Source organism: Furipterus horrens, unplaced genomic scaffold (genome assembly GCF_987537825.1).
Source record: "Furipterus horrens unplaced genomic scaffold, mFurHor1.1.pri manual_scaffold_8, whole genome shotgun sequence".
Classification (NCBI taxonomy): domain Eukaryota; kingdom Metazoa; phylum Chordata; class Mammalia; order Chiroptera; family Furipteridae; genus Furipterus; species Furipterus horrens.
Window position 1 is genome coordinate 59,461,054 of NW_028327178.1, and position 26,667 is coordinate 59,487,720.

The 26,667-nt window shown below is 39.6% G+C and overlaps 1 protein-coding gene across 3 annotated transcripts in view; it reads left to right on the top strand.

The window, feature by feature from the left end:
- The window catches only part of KBTBD12 (kelch repeat and BTB domain containing 12), a 153,203-nt gene that overhangs the window by 96,896 nt on the left and 29,640 nt on the right, over positions 1 to 26,667 (top strand). For 2 of the 3 annotated variants that reach the window (XM_090285908.1, XM_090285910.1), the window contains one exon: positions 22,829 to 23,026. The exons of the other annotated variant lie outside the window; for it this stretch is intronic. In XM_090285908.1, the coding sequence (XP_090142034.1) occupies positions 22,829 to 23,026 (198 nt within the window). The remainder of the gene's footprint in view (positions 1 to 22,828; positions 23,027 to 26,667) is intronic. 3 annotated transcript variants of the gene reach the window in all.

A 26,667-nucleotide genomic window follows, 5' to 3' on the forward strand; every position in this document is an offset into this window, starting at 1 on the left:
AGTTGGTCTAATAAGGCGGGCCAGAGATTTCTGATCCTTGCAGCAGCAGTGTGCGCCTGCGTGTGGTGTTGGTCATGTGCCCGGGTTACTCCCACATGCCCACGGTGGCCTGTGCATCCGTTTGGAGCCTTTTGGAGCCGGCTGGGGTGTTTGTGCGCGTGCGCACATGCGCACAAAAGGTGGCCTGCGTGCTAGCCTCTGGCCTGCGGAGCCGCGCCCCGGGAGTCCGTCTCTCGCCCCTTGGGGAGAAACCCTGGACACTTTTGCATGGTAGAAGTGAGCATCTGTGAGTCACCGCTGCCCGCTGTTCCAGCGCTGCAACCGCCCGCCTTCCCGCACCCACCTGGGCAGGCACGAGCAGAGATTGGGCAAGTGGGCTGTGCTCTGGCCTTGCACCCACTGGAGCTGGCCAGGGGTGTCTGCGCACGGTCTTCTGCATTCCCAGCTGGCCCTCCCTGCACCTGTTGGGGCACTGATCTTATGTCTGTAGGGGTGTGTCCGAGGGGCACCTGGATGCGTGGCCAGTGACCTGGCTGTGCACCTGGGCCAGTGTATGAGGGTACTTCCCTGTGCGCACCTACACTACCCAAAGGGAGATTTGGGGAGTGGGCAAGCGTACTTCTGCACCTGCGCTCCTCAAGAATGTCCTGTCACCCCCAATCTTTCCTCCCCTCTCTGCAGGACGCAAGAGAAAAATATAAAGTAAAATCACGTTCTCACATGCACACCAGTATGCTGTTTCTTGTCTTTCAGCGCCAGGTGTCACCTGGCCCACTCCTGGCTCTGCCAGAAGGCAGAGATCCACTCTCCTCCCAATTCCTCTCTGGGGAAGCCTGTGGTCTTTGTGTACTTCCAGCCGCAGCTCAGGGAGCCAACCCAGTCAGAAATCCCGTCTTGTCCTTTTTCCCTCCGCTATCCTCACCGAACAGGTTGTTCCCAGATGGTTTTCTCAAATCCAACAGTGCCAAGGCTCAACTCCTGCCAGTGTCCAGGTGCTCACTGAGATGTTCTGTCTGCAATTAGTCCAAACTACAGATGGGTCTTGGGAGCCAGAAAGCGCAACCTCCCCTCACTCCTTCGCCATCTTCTCCCTCTCCCCATTTTTAGTTTTTTGAGGAAATTCCATACTGTTTTCCATAGCGGCTCCACCAGTCTGCATTCTTACCAACAGTGCACTAGGGTTTCTGTCTCTCCACATCTTCACCAACACTTGTTGTTTGTTGATTTGTTGATGATGGCCATTCTGATTGGTGTAAAGTGGTATGTCTTGTGTTTTTTATTTGTATATCTCTGATGGCTAGTGATGTTGAGCATTCTTTCATGTACCTATGGATCTTCTGTATATCCTTCGTGGAGAACTGTTTCTTCACATCCTTTGCCCATTTTTTTATTCGGCTGTCTGTCTTTTTTGTGTTGAAACATGTAAGTTCTTTATATAGTTTGGCGATGAATACCTTGTCTGAGGTATCATTGGCAAATATATTTTCCCATATGGTTGCTTCCCTTTTCATCTTGCTGAATGTTTCTTTTGCTGAGTAGAAACTCTTTAGTCTGATGTAGTCCCATTTATTTATTCTTTCCTTTTTTTCCCTTGCCTTAGGAAATGTATCAGTGAAAATATTGCTATGTGGTATATCTTAGATTTTCCTGCCTTTTTTTTTCCTCTAGGACTTTTATGTTGTCATGGCTTACATTTAAGTCTTTGATCCATCTTGAGTTTCTTCTGGTGTGTGGTGTAAGTTGGTGGTCTAGTTGCTTTTTTTTTGCATGTCCCTGTCCAGTTCTCCCAACACCATTTGTTGAAGAGGCCCTTCTCACTCCATTTTATGTTCCTTCCCCCTTTGTCAAATATTAGTTGACATTATAGACCTGGGTTTATTTCTGGGCCCCTGTTCTGTTCCATTGATCCATATGTCTGTTCTTTGTCAGTACCAGACTGTTTTGATTACTGTGGCCTTGTAGTATAGGTTGGTATCAGGTATTGTAATTCCTCCTGCTGTGTTCTTCTGTCTCAAGATTGCTTTGGCTTTTGGGGGTCTTTTTTGGTTCCATGTAAGTTTTTGAAGTATTTGTTCTAGGTCTGTGAAATATGTCATTGGTATTTGACTAGGGATTGCATTGAATCTATAAATTGCTTTGGGTAGTATGGACATTTTAATGATGTTGATTCCTCCCATCCATGGACATGGTATATGCTTCCATTTATATGTATCTTCCTTAATTTCTCTCTTCAGTATTATGTATTTTTCTGAGTACATGTCTTTGATCTCTTTGGTGAAGTTTATTCATAGGTACTTTGTTTTTCTTGTTGCTATAGTAAATAGGATTTTTTTTCTAGTTTCTATCTCTGGTATTTTATTGTTGGTGTACACAAATGCCTTTGATTTCTGAATATTGACTTTGTACCTTGTTATTTTGCCAAATTCACTTATTAGGTTTAGTAGTGTTTTGGTTCAGTCTACAGTGTTTTCTACGTCCATTATCATGTCATCTGCAAATAATGACAGTTTTACTTCCTTTCCCAATTTGAATGCCTTTTATTTCTTTTTCTTGTCTGATTGCTGTGGCTAGAACTTCCAAGACTGTGTTGAATGCTATTGGATAGAGTGGACATCCTTGTCTTGTTCCTGATCTCTGGGGGAATGCTTTCAGTTTATGCCCATTGAGTATGATGTTGGCTTCAGGTTTCTTGTATACGGCCTTTATTATGTTGATGTATGCTTCCTCTAATCCCATCTTTCTGAGAGTTTTCATCATAAATGGGTGTTGTAGTGCATCAAATGTTTTTCAGCATCTACTGATATGATCAGCGATATTGGCCTGTAGTTTTCTTTCTTTCTTATGTCTTGACCTGGTTTTGGAATTAGGGTAATACTGCCTTCATAGAAAGCATTTGGGAATCTTCCTTCTTCTTGGATTTTTGGGGATATTTTGAGAATGGTAAGCATGAGTTCTTCATGCTTTGTAAAATTCGCCTGTGAAACCATCCAATACAGGGCCTTTGTGTGCTATGAATCTACCTCTCTGGACTGCTTTTGCTCTGTCCCATAGCTTTTGGGCTGTTGTGTGTTCATTATCATTTGTTTCCAGAAACTTAACTTATTCCTTGATGTCATTGTTAACCTATTCATTATTTAATATCATGTTATTCATTCTATATGATTTTGAATGTTTTTGAGATTTTTCCTTGAGGTTGATTTCTAGTTTCAAGGCATTGTGATCTGAGAAGATTGTTGATATAAAATCAATTTTCTTGAATTTGTTGAGGCTTTTTAGTGTACTACCCTGTGGTCTATCTATAAAAATATTCAATTTGTGCTTGAAAAGAATGTATGTTTTGCTTCTCGGGGTGAAAAGTTCTATATATATCAACGTAGTCCTTTTGATCTAGAGTGTTGTTCAATGCCTCAATATCCTTGGTGTTTCTTTGCTTTGAAGACCTGCCCATAGTTGACAATGAGGTATTGAAGTCCCCTACTATAAGTGTGTTGCTGTCGATATCGTTCTTGTTGTCTACCAAGATTTACCTTATATATTTGGGTGCTCCTGTGTTGGGTGCATATATGTTTACCAGGATTATATCTTCTTGATGGATTGTTCCCTTCGGCATTATGAAATGTCCTTTGTCTCTTTTTACTGTCTTTGCTGTGAAATCCTTTTTGTCTAATATAAGTATTGTTACCCCAGATTTTTCTTCATGTCCATTTGCTTGGAATACTTTTTTCCATCCCTTCACTTTCTGTCTGTGTCAATCTTTTGTTTTGAGATGTGTCTCTTGTAGAGAGCATAAATGTGGGTCATGTTTTCATATCCATTCCACTACCCTATGTCTTTTGATTGGAGCTTTTAATCTATTTACATTTAAGGTTATTATTGACAGATATTTATTCATTTCCCTTTGCACCTGTGTTCCTCTCCCTCTCTCTTTTTTTTCTTTTTCTTACAGCATTCCCTTTAGCATCTCTTGCATTGCTGGTTTGGTGGAGATGTATTCTTTTAGTCTTTCTTTGTGAAATTCCTTAATTTACCTTTTTTTTTGAAACAGAGTGTTGCTCGTTAGAGTATTCTTGGTTGTAGGCCTTTGGTTATCATTGCTTGAAATATTTTTGCCATCCCCTTCTGGCTTGTAGTATTTCTGTTGAGAAATCAGTTGATACTCCTATCGGAGCTCCATTGTATGTTATTTGCTGTTTTTCTCTTGCTGCCTTTAGGATTCTCTTTGTCTTTGGATGTTACCATTTTAATTATGATGTGCCTTGTAGTAGGCCTTTGGGGGTTCATTTTCATTGGGACCCTCTGTGCTTCCTGGACTTGCAGGGCTTTTTCTCTTATCAAGTTGGGAAATTTTTCTGTTATTTCTCAATCAGGTTTTCTAACCCATGCTCCTCTTCTTCTTCTTGTATCCCTCTGACACAGATATTGTTTCATTTCATGTGGCCCTGCAGTTCTCTTCAACCCTCTTTACTTTTTTAGTACTTTTTCATTCTGTTGCATTGTTTGGGATTTTTTTTCTACGTTGTCCTCTAACTCATTGATTTGATCCTCTGCTTCGTTTCACCTGCTTTGATTGTTTCTACTGTGTTCTTCAGTTCAGAAATTGTATTCTTCATTTCTTCCTGGTTCTTATTGATAGTTTCTATGTCATTTTTTGTGCTGGTGTAGTTCTCAGTAAGTTTCTTGTAGCTTTTCAGGAGTTCTTTGTTGTTTCCCTGGAGTTCTTTGTAGTTCCCCTGGAGTTCATTGAAGTTTTCTTTCTTTCTTTCTTTCTTTCTTTCTTTCTTTCTTTCTTTTGCTATGAAAAATAAAAAAATTATTGAAGATTCAAGATACTAGATACAAGAAACATTGTATATAAGACAATGATGCTTAGTCTCTTTCAAAGTAGGCACCTTGGGACCTCACACTTCTCCTACTGTCTCTTCCACTGTTCAAAACACAGTCAAAATCATTTGTTGGAATTGCTATAAGCTGCCCCATTGTACTTTCCTAAATCTAATTAATGGTCTGAAATATCTTCCCTTTCAAAGATGATTTTAGTTTTGGGAAAAGTCAGAAGTCGCAGGGCTCCAAATCTGGGCTGTGGGGGGACTGAATCACCTGGGTGGTTTAATGTTTTACAAAAAGTCTCTGCACAAGACATGATGCATGAGTGCGTACATTGTTATGATGAAGCTGCCAATCACCAGTTGCCCATAGCTGCAGCCATTTTTGTTGTATTACATCTCTCAACCATCAAAGAACATTGAGATAGTGCTCCTTATTAATTTTTTATCCTGGAGGGGTATACCTATGATGGGCAACACCTTTCCAATCCAAAAACACAGTTAACATGGTTTTGATCTTGCTGTGATTTGCTGCGCCTCCTTCAGGTATGCAGAACCAGGTGATTTCTATTGGGATGACTGGGTTTTTGTTTTTGAATCATAGCCATGGACCCACAATTCATCTCCAGTTATAACCTTCTTGAAAAAATCTGGTAGCACTTGGAATCAAATTATTAGCAACTGCAGCATGATGTTCCTTTTGCTCTGGTAGCAGAAGCCATGGAACAAATTTTGCCACAACACATTTCATGCCAAGACCCTGCATTAAAATCTTGAACACAGTAGTTTTCTGAATCCATAGATCCGCTTCTAGTTCTCACAGTCACCAGTCTTTGTTGATTGCAGCCCATATACATTCAACATTCTTAGTTTTTCTGAATGTTGCATGCCTTCCAGAAAGTGGACTGCTTGTGACAGATTCTTGACTATATTTGAAGCATTAGTGCCATGCTTTCATTTGCACTGCACTCATTACATCATTCCAGAGAGTCTTAAGAATCATCTGAATCGTTTTCATGGAGGAATGTTTAAGTTTAATGCAAAATTTGATGCAGATTTGTTGCTCTGCTGGCTCAGTCACTTTGAATGCAACAGGCACATGGTACGCGTGCTCACTTAATGGTGTCTACTGTCCTTGCTGACTAGTACAGTTAAATCATCATTGTTCACACATGCTCATTCTAGTCCACTCTCCTTGGCTGCCAGGTTACATCAATGTGGGGCAAACTGTTCTCATTATATTAACAATAGGTGGACATTTTCCAGACTATATATATTTATGTATAGATACGCACGCACACACATCCTAATACACACACACATTGATGCATATATATATATGCATATATATATATGCTATGTGTGTGTGTATTTATACATATAAATATTGGGTTGACCAAAAAGTCTGTATGGCTTTTTCTGTAAAAGGCACATTTTTCATTTTCACCAGTAACTATTGATTTGGATATTTTGAGTATGTTGGCTATCTCCTGCTGTTGGCTTCTCATGGCTACAGGCCAGGGGTGCTGCTAAACATCTTCCAATGCATAAGACAGCACCAAAGGAAAGAATAATTTGGTCAAAATTTCAGTAGTACCAAGAAACTTTGCAAACCACTTTTGACAGATTTGATCAGCAAAGCACTTTCTCCATACACTGCACAAATCTCTTTCTGTATTTCAGTTGTATTTTTATTACTTTTTTTAAAATTATTTTTCAATTATAGTTGTCCGATTTTTACCCCATTGCTCTCCCCGACCCAGCCAACCGCTTCTCCTATAGTCAAATCCGCCTGCACCCCCTGTCCATGTCCATGAGTCATTTATACATGTTCTTTGACTAAACCCTTCCCTTACTTATCCCCCTTCACTCCCTCCCCCTACCTTCCTGATAACTGTTATTCTGTTCCTTGTTCAATTTAGTGCATTTGTTTGTTTTGTTCATTAGTCTCCTGTATTAGGTGATATCATATGGTATTTTTCTTTCTTTGCCTGGCTTATTTCCCTAAGCATAATTATCTCTAGTTCCATCCATATTGTTGCAAATGGCAGGAGTTCCTTCTTTCTTTCTGTTGTATAGTACTCCATTATGTAAATGTACCACAGTTTTTTATTCCACTCATCTACAAATGGGCACCTAGGCTGTTTCCAGCACTTAACTATTGTAAACAGTGCTGCTATGAACATAGGGGTACATAAGTCTTTTGAATTAGGGTTTCAGGAATTTTTTGGGTATAATTCTAGCAGTGGAATCTCTGGTTCAAAAGGCAGTTCCATTTTCAGTTTTTTGGGAAATTCCATCTGTTTTTCAAAGTGGCTGAACCAGTCTGCATTCCCACCAACTGTGTAGTAGGGTTTCTGTTTCTCTCCATCCTTGCCAGCATATGTTGTTTGTTGATTTTTTTTCCTGTGGGTAAAAAAATTTTTTAATATGCTTTATTGATTATGCTATTACAGTTGTCCCAGTTCCTTTTCCCTTTGTTCCCCTCCACTCAGTGACATCCCTCCCTCCAGTTGTCCCCCACCATTTGTCCATGCCCATTGGTTGTACATGTAGTTCTTCTCAACATCTTCCTACGTACTCCACTCCCTCCTACTATGCTTCTTAATTCCTATACCATCTCCCTCTCTTTCCCCCCTTCCTCCTCCCTGCTGTCCTTCCCCAATTATTTTCTCATACCTATAATTCTTTTCACACTCTCATTGCCTACTTAGTTTGTCTATGTTTCGGTTTCCTAGCTTCTGTTGTTGGTTGTTGTGATACAGTTTTCATTTTAATATTCATAGTTTTGATCCTCTTTCTCCTAAACAAGTCCCTTAACATCTCTTGTAACAGTGGTCTGGATCTGATGAACTCCTTCAGTTTTACTTTGTCCTGCAAGTACTTTCTTTGCCCTTCTATTCTGAATGACAGCTCCGCTGGATAGAGTAATCGTGGTTGTAGGTTTTTGATTTTCATTACTTTAAATATTTCTTGCCTGCAGAGTTTCTTTTGAGAAATCAGCTGACAGTCTTATTGGGACCACTTTGTATGTAATTCTCTTCTCTCTTGCTGTTTTTAAGATTCTCTCTTTATCCTTAATATTTGACATTTTGATTATAATGTGTCTTGGTGTGGTTTTCCCTGGGTGCAGTTGTTTTGGAACTTTCTGTGCTTCCTGGACTTGTAAGTCTATTTCCTCCCCCAAGTTAGGGAAGTTCTGCTTCATTCTTTTTTCACATAATTTTTCCATTTCTAGTTCTTCTTTTTCACCTTCTGGCAACCATATGATTTGGATGTTGGCCCACTTATAACTGTCTGATATGTGTCTGAGCCTCCCCTTATTTTCCTCACTTGTCATTTCCTGTTTCTGCACTAGTCTACTGTTTGTTCCTTAATAGTTTTGTGTTTACCTTTGCTTCCTGGGCTGGACTGTCACACCTCCTATGCTATAGGGGGAAGAGCCCTGTGAACTCGTCACAACCGGGCGACCCATCTCACCATACTTTGGCGTTTTCTGTGGGGGTGGGGATCCAAGATGGATTCCTGCTGTTCACTCTCCGCTGAGAGACTGGGAGCCTCCTCCTACATCCCCACCCCTACCAGGCCTCACAGTCCAAGGCAATGTAGGTCTGCCTTCCCAGCTTTGGAATCTCAAGCTGACAGGTCTGATCTGCAGCCAGGGGTGCTCCCCAGGCACTTCTCACCTCCCCTTAAATACAGGTGTCTGTGCTTACAGCTGTCCTGCCGCCATCACTGCTGTTGCTGTAGATAGCACAGATTTACCTCTCCTCTCCAGCTTCACCCCTCCTACCTGTCCTGATGAGCACCACTTCTTTATACCTTCATATGTTGGATTTCCATTTCTTTTCTGGAACTTCTGGTTATTGCTGGCTTTGTGGTAGTCGTATTCCTTCTTAGTTGTGGAGGTAGATGAAGTGTGTCAGTCTAGGCTCCATCTTGGCTGGAAGTCTTGTTTGTTGATTTATTGATGATGGCCATTCTGACTGGTGTAATGTGGTATCTCATTCTGGTTTTTATTTGCATCTCTCTGATGATTAGTGATGTTTAGCATTCTTCCATGTGTCTATGAACCTTCTGTGTATCCTCCTTGCAGAAGTGTTTGTCCAGGTCTTTTGCCAATTTTTTAATTGGGCTGTCTGTCTTCTTGGTGTTGAGATGTGTAAGTTCTTTATATATTTTGGAGATCAGTCCCTTGTCTGAGGTATCATTGACAAATGTTTTCCCATATGGTTGGTTCCCTTTTCATCTTGCTGATGTTTTCTTTTGCTGAGCAGAAACTCTTTAGTTTGATGTAGTTTCATTTGTTTATTTTTCCTTTATTTCCCTTGCCTTAGAAGATGAATTGGTGAAAATATTGCTATGTAGGATATCTGAAATTTTTCTGCCTGTTTTTTCCTCTAGGACTTTCATGGTATCATGGCTTACATTTAAGTCTTTGATCCATGTTGAAGTTATTCTTGTGTGTGGTGTAAGTTAATGGTCTAGCTTCATTTTTTTGCACGTCCCTGTCCAGTTCTCCCACCACTATTTGTTGAAGAGGCTCTTCTCATTCCATTTTATGTTCCTTCCCCCTTTGTCAAATATTAGTTGACCATATAGTCCTGGGTTTATTTCTGGGCTCTCTATTCTGTTCCTTTTATCTATATGTCTGCTCTTATGCCAGCACCAGACTGTTTTGATCACAGTGCCTTTGTAGTATAGTTTGATGTCTGGTATTGTGATTCCTCCTGCTGTATTCTACTCTCTAAAGATTGCTTTGGCTATTCAAGGTTTTTTGGTACCATATACATTTTTGAAGTATTGTTGTAGGTCTGTGAAATATGTCACTGGTAGTTTAATAGGGATTGCGTTGAATCTGTAACTTGCTTTGAGTAGTATGGCCATTTTGATGATGTTGATTCTTCCCATCCAAGTACATGGTATTTGCTTCCATTTATTTGTATCGTCCTTAATTTCTTTCTTCAGTGTTATGTAGTTTTCTGAGTACAGGTCTTTTATCTCTTTGGTTAAGTTTATTCCTAGGAACTTTATTTTTCTTGTTGCTATAGTAAATGAGATTTTAATTTTTTTTCTATTTCTGATACTTTATTGTTGGTGTACAGTAATGCCTTAGATTTCTGCATATTTATTTTGTACCCTGCTATTTTGCCAAATTCGCTTATTGTGTCAAGTAGTTTTTTAGTGGAGTCGATAGGGTTTTCTGTATATACTATCATGTCATCTGCAAATAATGACAGTTTTACTTCCTTTCCCAATTTGGATACCTTTTATCTCTTTTTCTTGTCTGATTGCTGTGGCTTGAACTTCCAAGACTATGTTGAATAGGAGTGGAGAGAGTGGACAGCCTTGTCTTGTTCCTGATCTCAGGGGAAATGTTTTCAGTTTTTGTCCATTGAGTATGATGTTGGCTTCAGAATTTTCATATATAGCCTTAGTTATGTTGAAGTATGCTCCCTCTATTCCCAGTTTACTGAGTGTTTTTGTCATAAATGGGTGTTGAATTTTATCAAATGCTTTTTCTGCATCTACTGGTATGATCTTGTGATTTTGTCTTTCATTTGGTTTAGGTTCTGTATTATATTTATTGATGTGAATATTAAACCATCCTTGCATCCCTGGAATGAATCCCACTTGATCATGATGTATCACCTTTTTAATGTGTTGTTGAATATTCTTTGCCAATATTTTGTTGACGATTTTAGCATCTGTAGTTTTCTTTCTTTGTTGTGTCCTGACCTGGTTTTGGAATTAGGGTAATACTGGCTTAATAGAAAAAGTTTGGGAGTTTTCCCTCTTCTTGGATTTTTTGGAATAGTTTGAGGAGAGTAGGAGTTAGTTCTTCCCTAAATGTTTTGTAATATTTGCCCATGAAGCCATCCAATCCAGGGCTTTTGTGTGCTGGGAGAGTTTTAATTACTGTTTCAATTTCACTCTTTGTTATTGGTCTGTTGAGACTTTATGCTTCTTCTTGATTCAATTTTAGAAAATTGTATGTTTCCAGAAATTTGTCCGTTTCATCTAGGTTGTCAAGTTTCTGGCCATACACTTGTTTGTAGTAATTTCTTATGATCCTTTGTATTTCTGTGATATCAGTCATGATTTCTCCTCTTCCATTTCTGATTTTGTTTATTTGGTCCTCTCTCTTTTTTTCTTGAAGAGCCTGGCTAAACGCTTGTCAATTTATTTGTTTTTTCAAAGAATCAGCTCCTACTTTTGTTGATCTTTTGAATTGTTTGTTTAGTTTCTATGTCATTTAATTCTGCTCTGATCTCAATAAATTCCTTCCTTCTACTCGCCCTGGGCTTTGTTTGTTGTTGTTTTTCTAGTTCTTGTAGCTTTAGGGTTAGATTTTTTTATTTGAGATTCTTCTATCCTTTTCAGGTAGACCTGTATTGCTATGAACTTTTCTCTCAGGACTGCTTTTGCTGTGTCCCCTAGGTTTTTGGCTCTTGTGGGTTTATTATCATTAGTTTCCAAAAACTTCTTGATTTATTTCTTGATGTCATTGTTAACCCATTCATTATTTAATATCATGTTATTCATTCTGCACGAATTAGGATGTCTTTGATATTTTTCTTTGAGTTTGATTTCTAGTTTCAAGGCATTGTGGTCTGAAAAGATGCTTGATATAATTTCAATTTTCTTGAATTTGTTCAGGTTTGTTTTGTGTCCTATCATGTGGTCTGTCTTTGAAAATGTCCCATGTGTATTTGAAAAGAGTGTATATTTTGCTTCTCTGTGGTGGAAATTTCTATATATATCAGTTAAGTCCATTTGGTTTAATGTGTTATTCAATGCTTTAATATTCTTGGTGTTTCTTTGCTTCAAAGATCTGTCTATTGTTTATAATGGGGTGGTAAAGTTCCCTACTATGAGTTTGTTGCTGTTGATATATTTCTTGTAGTTTTGTAGTATTTTCCTTATATATTTCGGTGCTCCTATGTTGGGTGCATATATGTTTACCAGGGTTACATCTTCTTGATGGATTGTTCCCTTAAGTATTATGAAATGTTCTTCTTTGTCTCTTTTTATTGCCCTTGCTGTATAAGTATTGTACCTCAGCTTTTTTTTCTTTTTATATCCATTTGCTTGGAATACTTTTTTCCATCCCTTCACTTTTAGTCTATATAAATCTTTTGTTTTGAGGTGTGTCTCTTATAGACAGCATATATGTGGGTCATGTTTTCATATCTATTCCGCCACCTTTGTCTTTGAATTGGAGCATATAATCCATTTACATTTAAGGTAATTATTAACAGGTATTAATTGATTTCCCTTTGTACCTATCTCACTCTCCTTTTCTTCTTTTTTCTTACAGCACTTCATTTAGCATCTCTTGCAATGCTGGTTTGGTAGAGATGTATTCTTTTAGTCTTTCTTTGGGAAACTCCTTTTTTCATCTACCATTTTGAATGAGAGACTTCCTGGGTAAAGTAGTATTGTTTGTAGGCCTTTGTTTCTTATTGCTTGGAATATTTTTTGCTGTTCACTTCTGGCTTATAGTGTTTCTGTTGAGAAATCAGTTGATAGCCTTATCGTAGCTCCCTTGTGTGTTATTTGCTGTTTTTCTCTTGCTGCTTTTAGGACTCTCACTTTGTCTTTGAATGTTGCCATTTTAATTGTGATGTGCCTTGGATTGGGCCTTTTTGGGTTCATCTTCATTGGGACCCTCTGTGCTTCCTGGACTTGCATGACGTTTTCTCTCATCATTACTTTTTCTCTGTCATTACTTTTTCTATAAGATTTTCTATCCCTTTCTCATCCTCTTCTCCTTCTTATATCCCTATGATTCTAATGTTGTTTAGTCTCATGTTGTCCTGCAGTTCTCTTAAACCCTCTTCATTCTTTTTTTTTTTTAATATTAATTAATTAATTAATTTTAATATGCTTTATTATTTATGCTATTACAGTTGTCCTAATTTTTTTTCCCTTTGTTCCCCTCCACCCAGGGACCCCCCCTCCCTCAAGTTGTTCCCCCTTTAGTCCATGTCCATTGGTTGTGCATATAGTTCTTCTCAATATCGTCCTATCTACTGCACTCCCTCCTACTATGCTTCTTTTTTTTTTTTTAAGTATATTTTATTGATTATATTGTTACAATAGTTCCAATTTTTTTTCCCCTTTGCTCCCCTCCGCCCAGCACCCCCCTTCCCCAACAATCCCCTCTCCAAGTCCATGCCCATGGGTCGTACATACAAGCTCTCCCGCCTCACCCTTTCATATATTCTTCTTCTTCTTTTTTTAAAATTAATTAATTAATTAGTTAAATATTTTAACAATAAAAAATAACAATTCCTCCCTCTCAGACTTAAGACCCTTTACAATCTTATAAAGGACAATGGATGAAGGTCTCGGGCTCCTCTAGCTGCTTCAAGCTGGACATGGTCGTCGTCCTACCTACCCGTGGGTCAAGAAATCCCTAATAAGAGTGGGGATGTGGAGGGGAGGGTGGCCTTCCCACAAGGGGAAGGATCGTGCAGACTCCAGGTTGGTTGGCTGTCTCTGGACAACGGCATGCTTGGTTTGACAGGCTGGCATCCTTGTTGTATTCTGGGGGCAACAGGGTTAAAGGACATCATTTAATCCGTAACCACTAGATGACAAAAGACAGGTATTAATTTTTCAATGTCCCACATTAGGGAAAAGAAGGGCTTCTTTGGAGGAAGGTGTGCCAGGTACATCTCACCTGTCCAAAACCCTTTTGCCCATTATACTTATTTTGGACTGAGGGAAATATTTTAGGTTTCCCCCATCTCAGGCCTCTGGGCTTTTTCTGTCCAAGCCATTAGGATAGAAAAGAGAAACCAGTTTTAAAGTGAAGCCCACAGACCACCCCGTTCTTCACCAACCCAGCCACTTAGTTCAGCCAAACCATTGAGTCTCAGGAGGCAGCAATGCAGACAGGATTAAGTGAGGCCTATGCATACAGATAATCACTCAGGTAATGAGATTGTAGGCTTATGCCCTTTGAAAACAGAAAACACATGTTAATTTATGTAACATAACCCACATACAAGTCTCTAAATCTGTAGGACTGTCTTATCGGAAGGAAAATCCTTGTCCTTCTAATATTCACTGAACTTGCATTTCTATTCTTTATATTTTTATTCCCCCCCCACTAAAAAATTTTCTGTTTGTTTGTTTTTCCACTACAGTTGTCTCACTTTTTTTCCCCCTCTTGCTTCCCTGCACCCTGCCCCCCCCCACAGTCAGTCCCCACCCAGTTGTCCATGTCCATGGGTCATTCATACATGTTCTTTGACTAGACCCTTCCCCTTCTTACCCCTTCTCTCCCTCCCATCTCCCCCTTTGTTACTGTTAGTTTATTCCTTGTTTACATACCTCTGGTTCAATTTTGCTCATTTGTTTGTGTTGTTCATTAGTTTCCTGTAACAGGTGACAGCATAAGGTAATTTTCTTTTGTTGCCTGGCTTATTTCGCTAAGCATAATTCTCTCTAGTTCCAATCATGTTGTTGCAAATGGTAGAAGTTCCTTCTTTCTTTCAGTACTTATTCATTGTCATTTTCCCCCTTTGTACTCGTGTTCCTCTCTGTCTCTCTGTTTCTTCATCTTCTTAAAGCAGACCCTTTAGCATCTCTTGCAATGCTGGTTTGGTGGAGATGTATTCTTTTAGCCTTCTTTTGTCTTGGAAACTCCTTATTTCACCTTCCATTTTGAATGAAAGCCTTGCTGGGTAGAGTATTCTTGGTTGTAGGCCTTTGTTTTTCATTGCTTGGAATATTTTTTGCCATTCCCTTCTGGCTTGTAGTGTTTCTGCTGAGAAATCTGATGATAGCCTTATTGGAGCTCCCTTGTATGTTATTAGTTGTTTCTCTCTTGCTGCTTTTAGGATTCTCTCTTTGTCTTTGAATGTTGGCATTTTAATTATGATGTGTCTTGAAGTGGGCCTGTTGGGGTTCATCTTCATTGGGACCCTCTGTGCTTCCTGGACTTGCGTGACTCTTTCTCTCGTCATGTTAGGAAAGTTTTCTGTCATTAGTTTTTCAAAGAGGTTTTCTATCCCTTGCTCTTCTTCTTCTCCTTCTGGAATTCCTATGATACGGATATTATTACGTTTCATGTTGTCCTGCAGCTGTCTTAGAACCTCTTCAGTCTTGTTCAGTCTTTTTTCATTTTGTTGCATTGTCTGGGAGTTTTTGTGTAGGTTGTCCTCCAGCTCGCTGATCCGATCTTCTGCTTCCTCTAGCCTGCTTTTAATTCCTTCTACTGTGTTCTTCAATTCAGAGATCGTATTTTTCATTTCCTCCTGGCTCTTATTGATAGCTTCTATGTCCTTTTTCATGCTCACGTAATTTTCTGTGAGTTCCTTGTAGTTTTTCTGGAGTTCTTTGAAGTTTCCGCTGAGCTCATTCAGCTTCTCCATAATCCATGTTTTGAATTCCATATCTGATAGTTCGCTCCCCTCTATTTCATTTAGCACTCTTTCTGGGGATTCTACCTTTCCTTTTGATGGGAGGTTGTTTCTCTGTCTCCCCATTTTTTTGACTCCTATTGTTTGTTGGTGCTTCTTGGAGTGATCTGCACTTCCTGGATCTGCCTCTGGTGGCGTCAGATCATGTACCAGTCTGGCCCTAGGCAGCCTGTTGGAGACTTCCAGGGATCTACTGCTGTTGTCTGTCTTCTTTGATTGTTAATCTATTCAATCTGTGATTAGCTGTCAGGCTTAAGGACTGTGGGTGTGGCAGCTTAATTCCTGTAGGCAGGGCTTTTGCTTCCCCTCAGGCTGACGCCACTTGGAGGGGAATGGTCTACCCGCAGTACTGGGGATGAGTCAGCACTGGGACCCAGTCAGCTGCTCCTCCAGTTCTCCCCTCAAAGCCACCGTGCCAAATTCTCCCCAAGTGTCTCCAGTCCTCTCTGCCTTCCCTCTGCTTGAGCCCAGGGTAAGTGGTGGCCAAAATATTTTCGTATGTGATCCACTTAAGAGCTCTTTTTCTCCTGCTGTTTCTCTCCGGCTAGCAAGAAAGCCTGTGGCTTTTCGCTTTTCACAGCTGATACTATTTTACTTTCCACTCTGTCGCTGTAGGCTGGGAAGCCCAGCTGGGGGTTTAGACCCTGCCCTTCTCAGGGGGAATCCCCGGCTGCTGAGCTGTTTCTCAGCCCCTTCAGCTGCCACCCGTGGGAGCCCAGCCAGCCCTTCCACGTCTCCGCACTCCCTACCGGTCACGTTGTGATGTAGCGGCCTTTTCTGTCTCTCCGTGGTTATAAGACTTCTCTCCAGCTGGTGTTCGGTTCGTTATTCCAGATGATTTCTCCAAAATTACATTGTAAATCCAGACTAGTTCTAGGAGGAAGTTAGTGTAGCTTCCACTTACTCCTCCGCCATCTTGTTTCTCCCTCTTCATTCTTATTAAGTCTTTTTTCATGTTGTTGTATTGCCTGGGAATTTTTTTCTATGTTGTCCTCTAACTCACTGATCCAGTCCTCTGTTTCATTTAGCCTGCTTTTGATTGCTTCTACTGTGTTTTTCAATTCAGAGCTTGTATTCTTCACTTCTTCCTGGTTCTTATTAATAGTTCCTATGTCATTTTTTATGCTGGTGTAGTTCTCTGTAAGTTCCTTGTAGCTTCCCTGCAATTCTTTGTAGTTTTCTTGGAGTTCCTTGTAATTTCCCTGGAGTTTGTTGTAGGTTTCTTTGAGATTGTCAAGTACATTGATCTTCTTTGTAACCATTCTTTAGAATTCCATGTCTGATATTTGGCTTATGTACATTCCATCTATCTCACTTTCTGGGGTTTCCTCTTTTCCTTTCATTGGGAGGTTGTTTCTGTGTCTCCTCATGTTGGATTCCTCTTATTTATTTTTGTTTATTGGATTTGTCTGCTTTGATTTCCCACCTTCGTGGTATGAGATTATTTATAGGCAACCTGGGGGTTTCAGTGGTGCTCTCTCTTTGATCTCCTGAGCCTGACACTCTTGGGATGCTCTTTATGCCATTTGTTTAAGCTGTCTGTTGTATTTCAGTTACTTTTTGGTGGATCCTTCCCTCTGGCTAGTTGATTGAGAGTCACTCTTCCCACCTTGTCTTGAGTTCCTTTGTGGAGATGATGTTAAAACATAAACACATAACCCAGGCAAGAAACCCACCTCCTCAAAAATATCCCCCACCCACCATCCCACTATCAGCAGCAAATGAACAAGTGTTAATATAAATGTAGAGAGGTTAAGGCTATTATACTATAGGAGAAATAGATAAGAGTTGTTTTAAAATAAGAAAGATGATTTTTGAGAGGGAAGATGATAGAATAATAATAGTAGCAAGTAGGGTCAAGGCTGTGTGAGACAGTATGTAATATTTCCTTTGTATGTTAAAAAATGGAGGGAAGAATGCAGAATGAAGTTAGAAAGTGGAAGTGCTTAGTATTAGGTTTATATAACAGTTATATGCTATATGTTTAGTGTAAAAGGGAGGATAAACAAAAGACAAACAAAAATTAAAGAAGAAAAACAGGAGGGAGAGGAGATAGGAAACAGATTAAAGAAAGAGTTTTTTTTAAAAAGGAGCAAGAAAAAACAAGGGAATAGAAAAAATAGGGAAGAGAAGAAAAAATAAGAAAAAAAGGAAGGAAAAAAAGGAAAGGAAAAAGAAAGAGTTTTTACTCAGTTCAACCTTTCGGCAGTCTTCTTTTTCTAGATCCACCCCTGGCCAAAATTCCGTGGCTTTCAAATCTTTTCTGGCTGGCTGGCTGTGAGGAGATCTGGCTGGTTTCTATGGCTGTTTTTCTCTCACTTGTGGGCCTGTTGCAGCTTTTTGCTGTGAGCTGCACTGAGTTGGGTCTCTCCCTACTTGTGCTGTGGCACCCTCCAGCAATTCTCAGGCTTGTCTAGCAATGTTGTTCTGCTGGCAAGCCACTGTGCATGTCCCTAGTCCCCGCCCACCCTTGGGTCCTGACTTCACTCTTCCTCCCAAAAAGTCTCTGTGCTCCAAGCCACAAAAGGGGGGCTGCATCTGTCCCTGGCTGGCAGTGTCTCATTGTTCACATATGCGTACTGCTTGACTGCCTGGGGTCCCTACTGAGTCTGTGTTTCTGCTGCAACTTTCCTGTATGGGCCCTTCTCCCTGGCTCAGTTCTGCTTTTTCTTTTTTCTTTTTCTTTTTCTTTTTTCTTTTTTTTTTTTGGTGCCATGATGCGCGCGCCCAGAGTACAGGGTTGCCAGCCCAGAGTTGCCAGCCCAGGGAGTCCCCACCTAGACTCAGTTCATACAGTTTCCCACAATCTGAGCTGTTTGCTATCTTCCCACACCTCTGGCTGTTTCAAGGAAACCTTCTCATTGACTCCCTCCTGGACTTTGCTGGTCCCAGTGCCTATGACAGTTGGCAGTTTCTAAGCAGACCCCAGCTAGTGAGCCAGTCTGCAGCTGCCCCTTTGAGGTGTGGTGCAGTGTGGCAGTGGTGCTGGGCTGGGGGGCCCAGCAACTGGGCTTGGGGACCCAGCGACTCCTTTTGAGAGCATGGGCGAGCTTTCTGCCCTCTTTCACACCGCACCCACACTCCCTTCCCTATTTGCACTATCTGAAATCTGCACTCACTCACTCACTCCTCTCCGTGTTTGTACTCCAAGTTTTTCTGCGATGGTAGCAAGCAGACAATACTGCTACCTACCCTGCCACCATCTTCTGTACCTCTCCCCCATTAACTTCTTAATGGCCAGAAATATGCCTTATTCATATTTCTAAATTCTTTATCACTTAGCACATTGCTTTGCAAATATTCGGCAATTAGTGACTTTCTGTTGAATGAACTGTATCATACAAAAGTAGAAGATGCACTGGACATTTAGATTTGAGGGCCTTCATTTAATCCTTAAATCTTAAATTTACAAAAGAAATGTCCTTTCTTTTTTAAATTTATTTTACTGTTTTTCTATTAAAATTGTCTCACTTTTTCCCCCATTGCTCCCACCTGACCCAGCCTAACCCTTCTCCCACAGTCAATCCCCACCCCAATGTTCATGCCCATGGGTTATTTATACTAGGTGTTTACTAAGCCCTTCCGCTACTTACCCCCCTTCCCTCCATCCCTCCTGCCCCTGATAAGTGTTATGCTGTTCCTTGTTTACATGTCTCTGGTTCAGTTTTGTTCATTTGTTTGTGTTGTTCATTAGTCTCCTTATATTAGGTGATACCATATGGTTTTTGTTGTTGTTGTTGTTGTTGTTATTTGGCTTATTTTGCTAAGCATAATTCTCTCCAGTTCCATCATGTTATTCCAAATGGCAGGAGTTACTTCTTTCTTTCTGCTGCATAGTATTCCATTGTGAAAATGTACCACAGTTTTTTAATCCACTCATCTACAGATGGGCACTGAGGCTGTTTCCAGCACTTGGCTATTGTAAATGCCACTGCTATGAATATAGGGGTGCATAAGTTCTTTTGAATTGGGGTTTCAGGATTCTTTGGGTATAATCCTAGCAGTGGAATCACTGGTTCAAAAGGCAGTTCCATTTTTCGTTTTTTGAGGTAATTTTATACTGTTTTCCATAGTGGCTGCACTAGTCTGCATTCCCACCAACAGTGCACCAGGGTTACCATTTCATCACATCCTCTCCAGCATTTGTTGTTTGTTGATTTGTTGATGATGGCCATTCTGACAGGTGTAAGGTGGTATCTCATTGTGGTTTTTATTTGCATTTCTCTGATGGCCAATGATGTTGAGCATTTTTTCATGTGTCTATGGACCTTCTGTATGTCCTCTTCGGAGAAGTGTTTGTTCAGGTCCTTTGCCCATTTTTTAATTGGGTTGTTTGTTTTCTTGAAGTTGAGTCATATAAGCTCTTTATATATTTTGGAGACCAGTCCCCTGTCTGTGATATCATTGGCAAATATGTTTTCCCATGCGGTTGGTTTCCTTTTCATCCTGTTGATGTGTTCTTTTGCTGACCAGAAACTCTTTAGTTTGATGTAGTCCCATTTGTTTATTTTTTCCTTTATTTCTCTTGCCTTAGAAGATGTATCCATGAAGATATTGTTACGTGAGATATCTGAAATTTTCCTGTCTATGTTTTCCTCTAGGACTTTTATGGTGTCATGGCTTACATTTAAGTATTTGATCCATCTTGAGTTTATTCTTGTGTGTGGTGTAAGTCGGTAGTCTAGTTTCATTTTTTTGCACGTCCCTGTGCAGATCTCCCAGCACCATTTGTTAAAGAATTTCTGGTAGAACAAACTGATGAAGCAATTTTGGTGGAAATGACATCTGAAATGTGCCAAGAAAACTTAGGGGATAATAGCACAGAATTAAAATGAAGAGGTAAAACAGTTTACTCTAAAAAGCATAAAGGAAAGCCTAGACTTAGCCAAACAGTTAGTCATACTTTCTAAATGAATATCCTTGCACTGAAAGCAGCACAAAGTTTAAGAGAGATCTTCAAATGTGCTTAGCACCATATAACAAAATTTATAAAGATCTCTCAGCTAAGAGAAAGCAATATAAAATAACAGATTTTTTGCAAAAAGTAGAACATAGAAATCAAGATAATGCCAAAGAAAGTTCAGAGAATGAAGATATCTTGTCAAAAAGAAAACACATTCAGTCAATGGAGCTTAGTAGTGATGATGAAGAACACATTATTTAATTCATATTAATATATAATACTCTTGATAAAAATTGCTTTAATAAAGGTATTTTTCTTAATTATAAAAATATAATAGTATATTTTTTCAATTTTTGGAATGTAACCCCCCTTTTTGTACTAGTTCTTTGTTTTGTATAACACAGATTCACATAAAACATTTGTTAGGAACCTAACAACCGTATTTTATGGGGGTTGCCTGTAAAGAAGAGAAAAAAAGACAGACTTGCCCTTTGGGAGAAGAGTCTAGGATGGTGAACTTTTGATAGCCTTGGCATTTGGCTCTTAGTAGCAGAGGATTGGAACTGATTTCCCTGCTCAGATATGATAGTTTAGGGTGGTATTCTGTGATGGGGAAGTGAGTCCTCTCTTACCTTGTCTGGCTGGCATTGACCCAGATGCCATATGATGGTTATTTGAAGACAGGCCTTTTGAATATCAGGGACTTCTGGCCAAAATGGAGGCACAGATAGGTATGCTGCATCTTTCTCCACAATGAAGAAGGGATACAACTACCTCAAAACTAGAGACAACCAGAAGTTCCAGAAAACTGAGCTGCATGAAAGTCCAACAAACAAAGATACAAAGAAGAAATACTCATCCAGACAAGTGTGACAGCTCTACCTATGACACAGAGGCAAACAAACAGAAGAGACTGTCAAGATGAGGAGACAGAGGTATGGCCCAAAAAAAGGAATGGATCCAGGTTCCAGTGGGAGAACTAAGCAACGAGGAGATAGCCAACCTAAGAGACAAGGAAATAGCCAACCTAACAAAGGAAGAGTTAAAAACACTGGTGGTAAGGATGCTCACTGGCTTGACAGATATGCTTAAGTATGGTAAACGCATAAGGGAAGAAGTGAAAGCTAGGCTGAATGAAACAAAAGAAAATCCACACAAAGCCAATGGTGAAGGGAAGGAAAACAGGGTTCAAATCAATGATTTGAAACACAAGGAAGAAAAAGACAGTCAACCAGTACAGAATGAGAAAACAAGAATTGAAAAAAAATGAGGAGAGGCTTAGAAACCTCTTGGAAAGCTTTAAGCATACCAACATCTGAATCATAGGGGTGCCAGAAGAAGAGGGAGAACAAGAAATTGAGTTTATGTGAAAAAGTAATGGAGGAAAACTTCCCAAATTTGGCAAAAAAAAAATAGACGTACAAGTCCAAGAAGAACAGAGTCCCAAACAAGCTAGACCCTAGGAGTACCACACCAAGACACATCATAATTAAAATACCAAAGGTGAAAGATAAAGAGAGAATCTTAAAAGCAACGAGAGAAAAGCAGAGAGTTACCTACAGAGGGGTGCCTATAAGACTATCAGCTGATTTCTCAAAGGAAACTTTGCAGGCAAGAAGGGACTGGCAAGAAGTATTCAAGGTGATGAAAGGTAAGGACCTAAAACCAAGATTACTCTACCCAGCAAAGCTATTGGTTAGAATGGAAGGGCAGATAAAGTGCTTCCCAGACAAGGTAAAGCTAAAGGAGTTCATCATCACCAAGCACTTATTATATGAAATGTTAAAGAGATTTATTTAAGAAACAGAAGATCAAAACTGTGAACATTAAAATGACAGCAAACTCAAAGATCAACAGCAGAATCTTAAAAAATAAAAACAAAAGTGAACTAAACAAACAACCAGAATAGGAACATAAGCATAGGTATAGGAATCATTTGGAGGGTTATCAGCTGGGAAGGGGAAGGGGAAGAGGGGAAGGGGGATATGGTGCAGGGATTAAGAAGCATAATTGGTAGGTACAGAACCAGGGGAAAGTTAAGAATAATATAGGAAAGTGTGAAGCCAAAGAATTTATATGCACGACCCATGGACATGAACTAAGGGGGCTGGGATTGCTGGAGGGAAGGAGGATACTGGGTGGAGGAGAGCAAAAGGAAAAGAAATTGAGACAACTGTAACAGCATAATCAGTAAAATAAATAAACTAGAACTAAAAAAAAAAAAAAAAAAAAAAAGACAGGCTTGCAATGGTGAGGAATGGAAAGGACACATCCCCAGTTAGCAAGATCAGTAAAATCACTGCTAATTACCAACAGGAAGGCAGATGTCAGAGTCAAGTTACCCTCACATTCAAACCTGGAGTTCTTATTCTAAAGGGGGTTCTTGTTGTGTCAACCAGTGTTGTATATTGTATAGAATATAAAGCCAGCAATGGAATCAGCATCATCCACAAGAACAAGCAGATGGAAAACTGTGACTAAAAAGGGCATTAAATATGGCTTTGGAGTACCTAGTAGATATCACTATTGCTGAGAAGTAGCACCAGGCAACAAAGAGAAAGGTCAAAGGCCTATAAACCTCTGAGACAAACCATAGCAGTATGAAAGCTATCTACAATGAAGTGTCTGTTTTTAGTCACATCGTTTCTGTGTATCATTCTTTTTAGGTGGAATTGGCTGCATAGGTCGAGACAAGGGCCAGATTAGAAAGTGCCTTGATGTGGTGGAGATCTACAACCCTGATGGGGACTTTTGGAGAGAGGGCCCACCTATGCCAAGTTCCTTGCTCTCTCTTCGAACCAATTCTACCAGTGCAGGAGCAGTGGATGGAAAGCTGTATGTCTGTGGAGGATTCCATGGAGCAGGTATAGATCCATTTTTAAATGTTTTATAACTTTGTTTGGTCTTGATATGACCTCTCTTAACTGACCCAGTACCAAAAAATTAACCTGAGGACTGGCAAAAGTTCAATTTAGTGTTCAATGACCTTGGGGAACTCACTGAATTTTTGAACTTGAGTTATCACACCCACAAAATGGAGCTTCTACCTCCGAAGGATACCATAAGAATAAAATGAGATCTAGTTTATAATGTGAATATGAGGAGAAATGGGAGAGAGAAAGCTAATGCCTTATTTTGGGACTGAATTAGAAATAAATTTTTTAAATTACAGTAAACATTCAGTATTATTTTATGTTAGTTTCAAATGTAGAACATAGTAGTTAGAAATTTATATAATTTATGAAGCGATCCCCCAATAAGTCTAATACACACCTGGAACCGTACATAATTATTACAACATCCTTATGCTGTACTTTTCATTCTCATGACTATTTTGTAACTACAGATATATACTTAATCCCTTCATGTTTTTCACCAAGTTTCTCCAACTCCCTCTCATCTGGCAAGCTTCAATTTGTTCTCTAAATCTTTTAGTCGTATCTGTTTAATTTCTTTTTTTTTTAGTATATTTTATTAATTATGTTGTTACAGTAGTCCCAATTTTTTCCTTTTGCTGAACTCTGCCCTGTACCCCCTTCCCTCCAGCAATCCCAGCCCCCCCCCCTTAGTTCATGCTCATGTGTTGTGCATATAAATTTTTTTGATTCACCCTTTCCTATGTTATTCTTAACTTCCCCCTGTCTATTTTGTACAAACCGATTATGCTTCTTAACCCTTGCACCATTTCCCCATTTCTCCCCTTCCCCCTTCCAGCTGATAACCCTGCAAATGATCCACATACCTATGATTCTGTTCCTATTCTGGTTTGCTTAGTTGGATTTTGTTTTTATTTTTTAGATTCAGTTGTTGACAGTTGTGAGCTTGTTGTCATTTTAGTGTTTATAGTTTTGATCTTCTTTTTCTTAAGTAAGTCCCTTTGACATTTCATAAAATAATAGCTTGGTGATGATTAACTCCTTTAGCTTTACTTTGTCTGGGAAGCACTTTATCTACCCTTCCATTTTAAAAAATAGCTTTGCTGGATAGAGTAATCTTGGTTGTAAGTGCTTGCTTTTCAACACCTTGAATACTTCTTGCCAGTCCCTTCTTGCCTGCAAAGTTTCTTTTGAGGAATGAGCTGACAGTCTTATATGCACCCCTCTGTAGGTAACTCTCTGTTTTTCTCTTGTTGCTTTTAAGATTATCTCTTCATCTTTAACCTTTGCCATTTTAATTATGATGTGTCTTGGTGTGGTCTTTGAGTCTAGCTTGTTTGGGACTCTGTGCTTCCTGGACTTGTATGTCTATTTTTTTTGCTAAATTTGGGAAGTTTTCCCTTCATTATTTTCTCACATAAGCTTTCAATTTCTTGCTCTTTCTCTTCTTCTGGCACCCCTGTGGTTTGGATGTTGGCACGTTTAAAGTTGTCCCAGAGGTTCCTAAGCCTATCCTCATTTTTTTCAGTTCTTGTTTCCTCATTCTGTACTGGTTGGCTGTCTTTTTCTTCCTTATGTTTCAAATCACTGATTTGAACCCAGGTTTCTTCCCTTCACCATTGGTTTTGGGTGGATTTTCTTTCATTTCATTTAGCATAGCCTTCGCTTCTTCCCTTATGTGTTTACCATACTTAAGCATATCTGTCAATCCTGTGAGCATCTTTATCACCAGTGTTTTAAACTCTACATCTGTTAGGTTGGCTATCTCCTCGTTGCTTAGTTCTCCCACTGGAATCTTGATCCATTCCCCCTTTGGGGCCATACTTCTCTGTCTCCTCATCTTGACAGGCTCCTGCATTTGTTTGCCTCTGTGCCTTAGGTAGAGCTGTCACTTCTATTCTGTATATGTTTTGTTTGTTCATTTTTGTTCTTTAGAATCTATATAGAAGTAAAATTATATGGTACTTGTCTTTCTATGTTTGACTTATTTAACTTAGCATAACACCCTATAACTCCACTTTTTTTCACAAATGTTAAGATTACATATTTTATTATGGCCAGGTAATAGTCCATTGTAAATATGCACCAGTTTTTCTTAATCCATTCACCTATTGATGGGTACTTAGATGGCTTCCATATCTTGGCTATTGTAAATAGTGCTGCATTAAACATAGGAGTGTACATATCTTTTCTAATTAGTGTTTTTGTTACTGAACAGCAGTTGGGATCCTGCTGCCTGCTGCCACCCTTCAGGCAAAATTCCAGAGGCAAAAGTTTGGTGATAAAGGAGTCTTTATTCAAAAGTAGTCACCTAAGCCGATCAACTAAGGCTAAATTCTAACACTTGAGTTCTCCTATTATTCCCCCTGTTAGTTTTTAGTTATATAATTTCCATAGAGCTAGTTTACAAAAGTTACACAATTTTGGAAGAATGGCAGGCCTCTGTCTCAGAGCTCATCCCCTCTAGAACACCCAAAGAACTAACCTTCCACCCCCTGGCAGGTTGTGCCTGGAGTTCCTTCTCATCCAAAATACTATCTGTTGAGAAATGCAGGCAACTGCAGCATGATCATCCAAGAGAGCCTGAGAACCAGAGTCAGTCTGTCCAAGAGCCAGAGAGCCCAAGCCAGAGCCAGAGCCTGAGAAAGAGCCTGTTCAGGAGCCAGAAAAGCTCGTGAGGCAATGAGCCAGACCTCTTTTCATTTTTATTCGCTCTGGAGACATTCAGATTCTCAGCCAATGCCATCCTAGACTGCTTTATATTGCCTTGGCAAACTCCTCCTACAGGACCTCCTACTTCCCTCCAGTGATCTTAATCAGATCTCTCTGTATCATTTTATATTTCTTTGGACAAATACCCAGAAGTGGAATTGCTGTGTCATATGGTAGTACTATTGTTCATTTTTTTGAGGAAATTCCATACTGTTTTCCAAAGGGGCTAGACCAATTTGCAATCCCACCAACAGTATATGAGGATTCCCTTTTTTCCATATTCTTGTCAACACTCATTGTTTGTTGATTAATTGGTGATAGCCATTCTTACAGGCATGGGGTGATATCCCATTGTGGTTTTAATTTGCATTTCTGTGATGATTAGTGACCTTGAGCATCTTTTCATATGTCTGTTGCAATCTGTATGTTCTTTCTGGAAAAATGTCTATTCAGGTCCTCTGATCATGTTTTGAATTGGATTGTTTGCTTTACAAGGGTTAAGTTGTATGACTTAATAAATTTTGGATGTTAACCCCTTATCAGATGTATCATTGACAAATACCTCCTCCCATTCAATAGGTTATCCTTTTGATTGATGGCTGCCTTTGCTGTGCAAAAACTCTTTAGTTTGATGTAATCCCATTTCTTTATTTATTCTTTTGTTTTCCTTGCCCAAGGAGACATATCCACAAAAAATGTATTACTAAGAGCATTGTCAGAGTATTTACTACCTATGTTTTCTTTTTGGAGTTTTATGGTTTCAGGTCTTACATTTAAGTCATTAATCCATTTTGAGCTTATTCTGATTTATTGTATAAAACAGAGTCTAGTTTCATTTTTTTATGTATCTGTCCAATTTCCCCAACACCATTTATTGAATAACTGTCTTTACCCTATCATATTTTTGTCATATATTA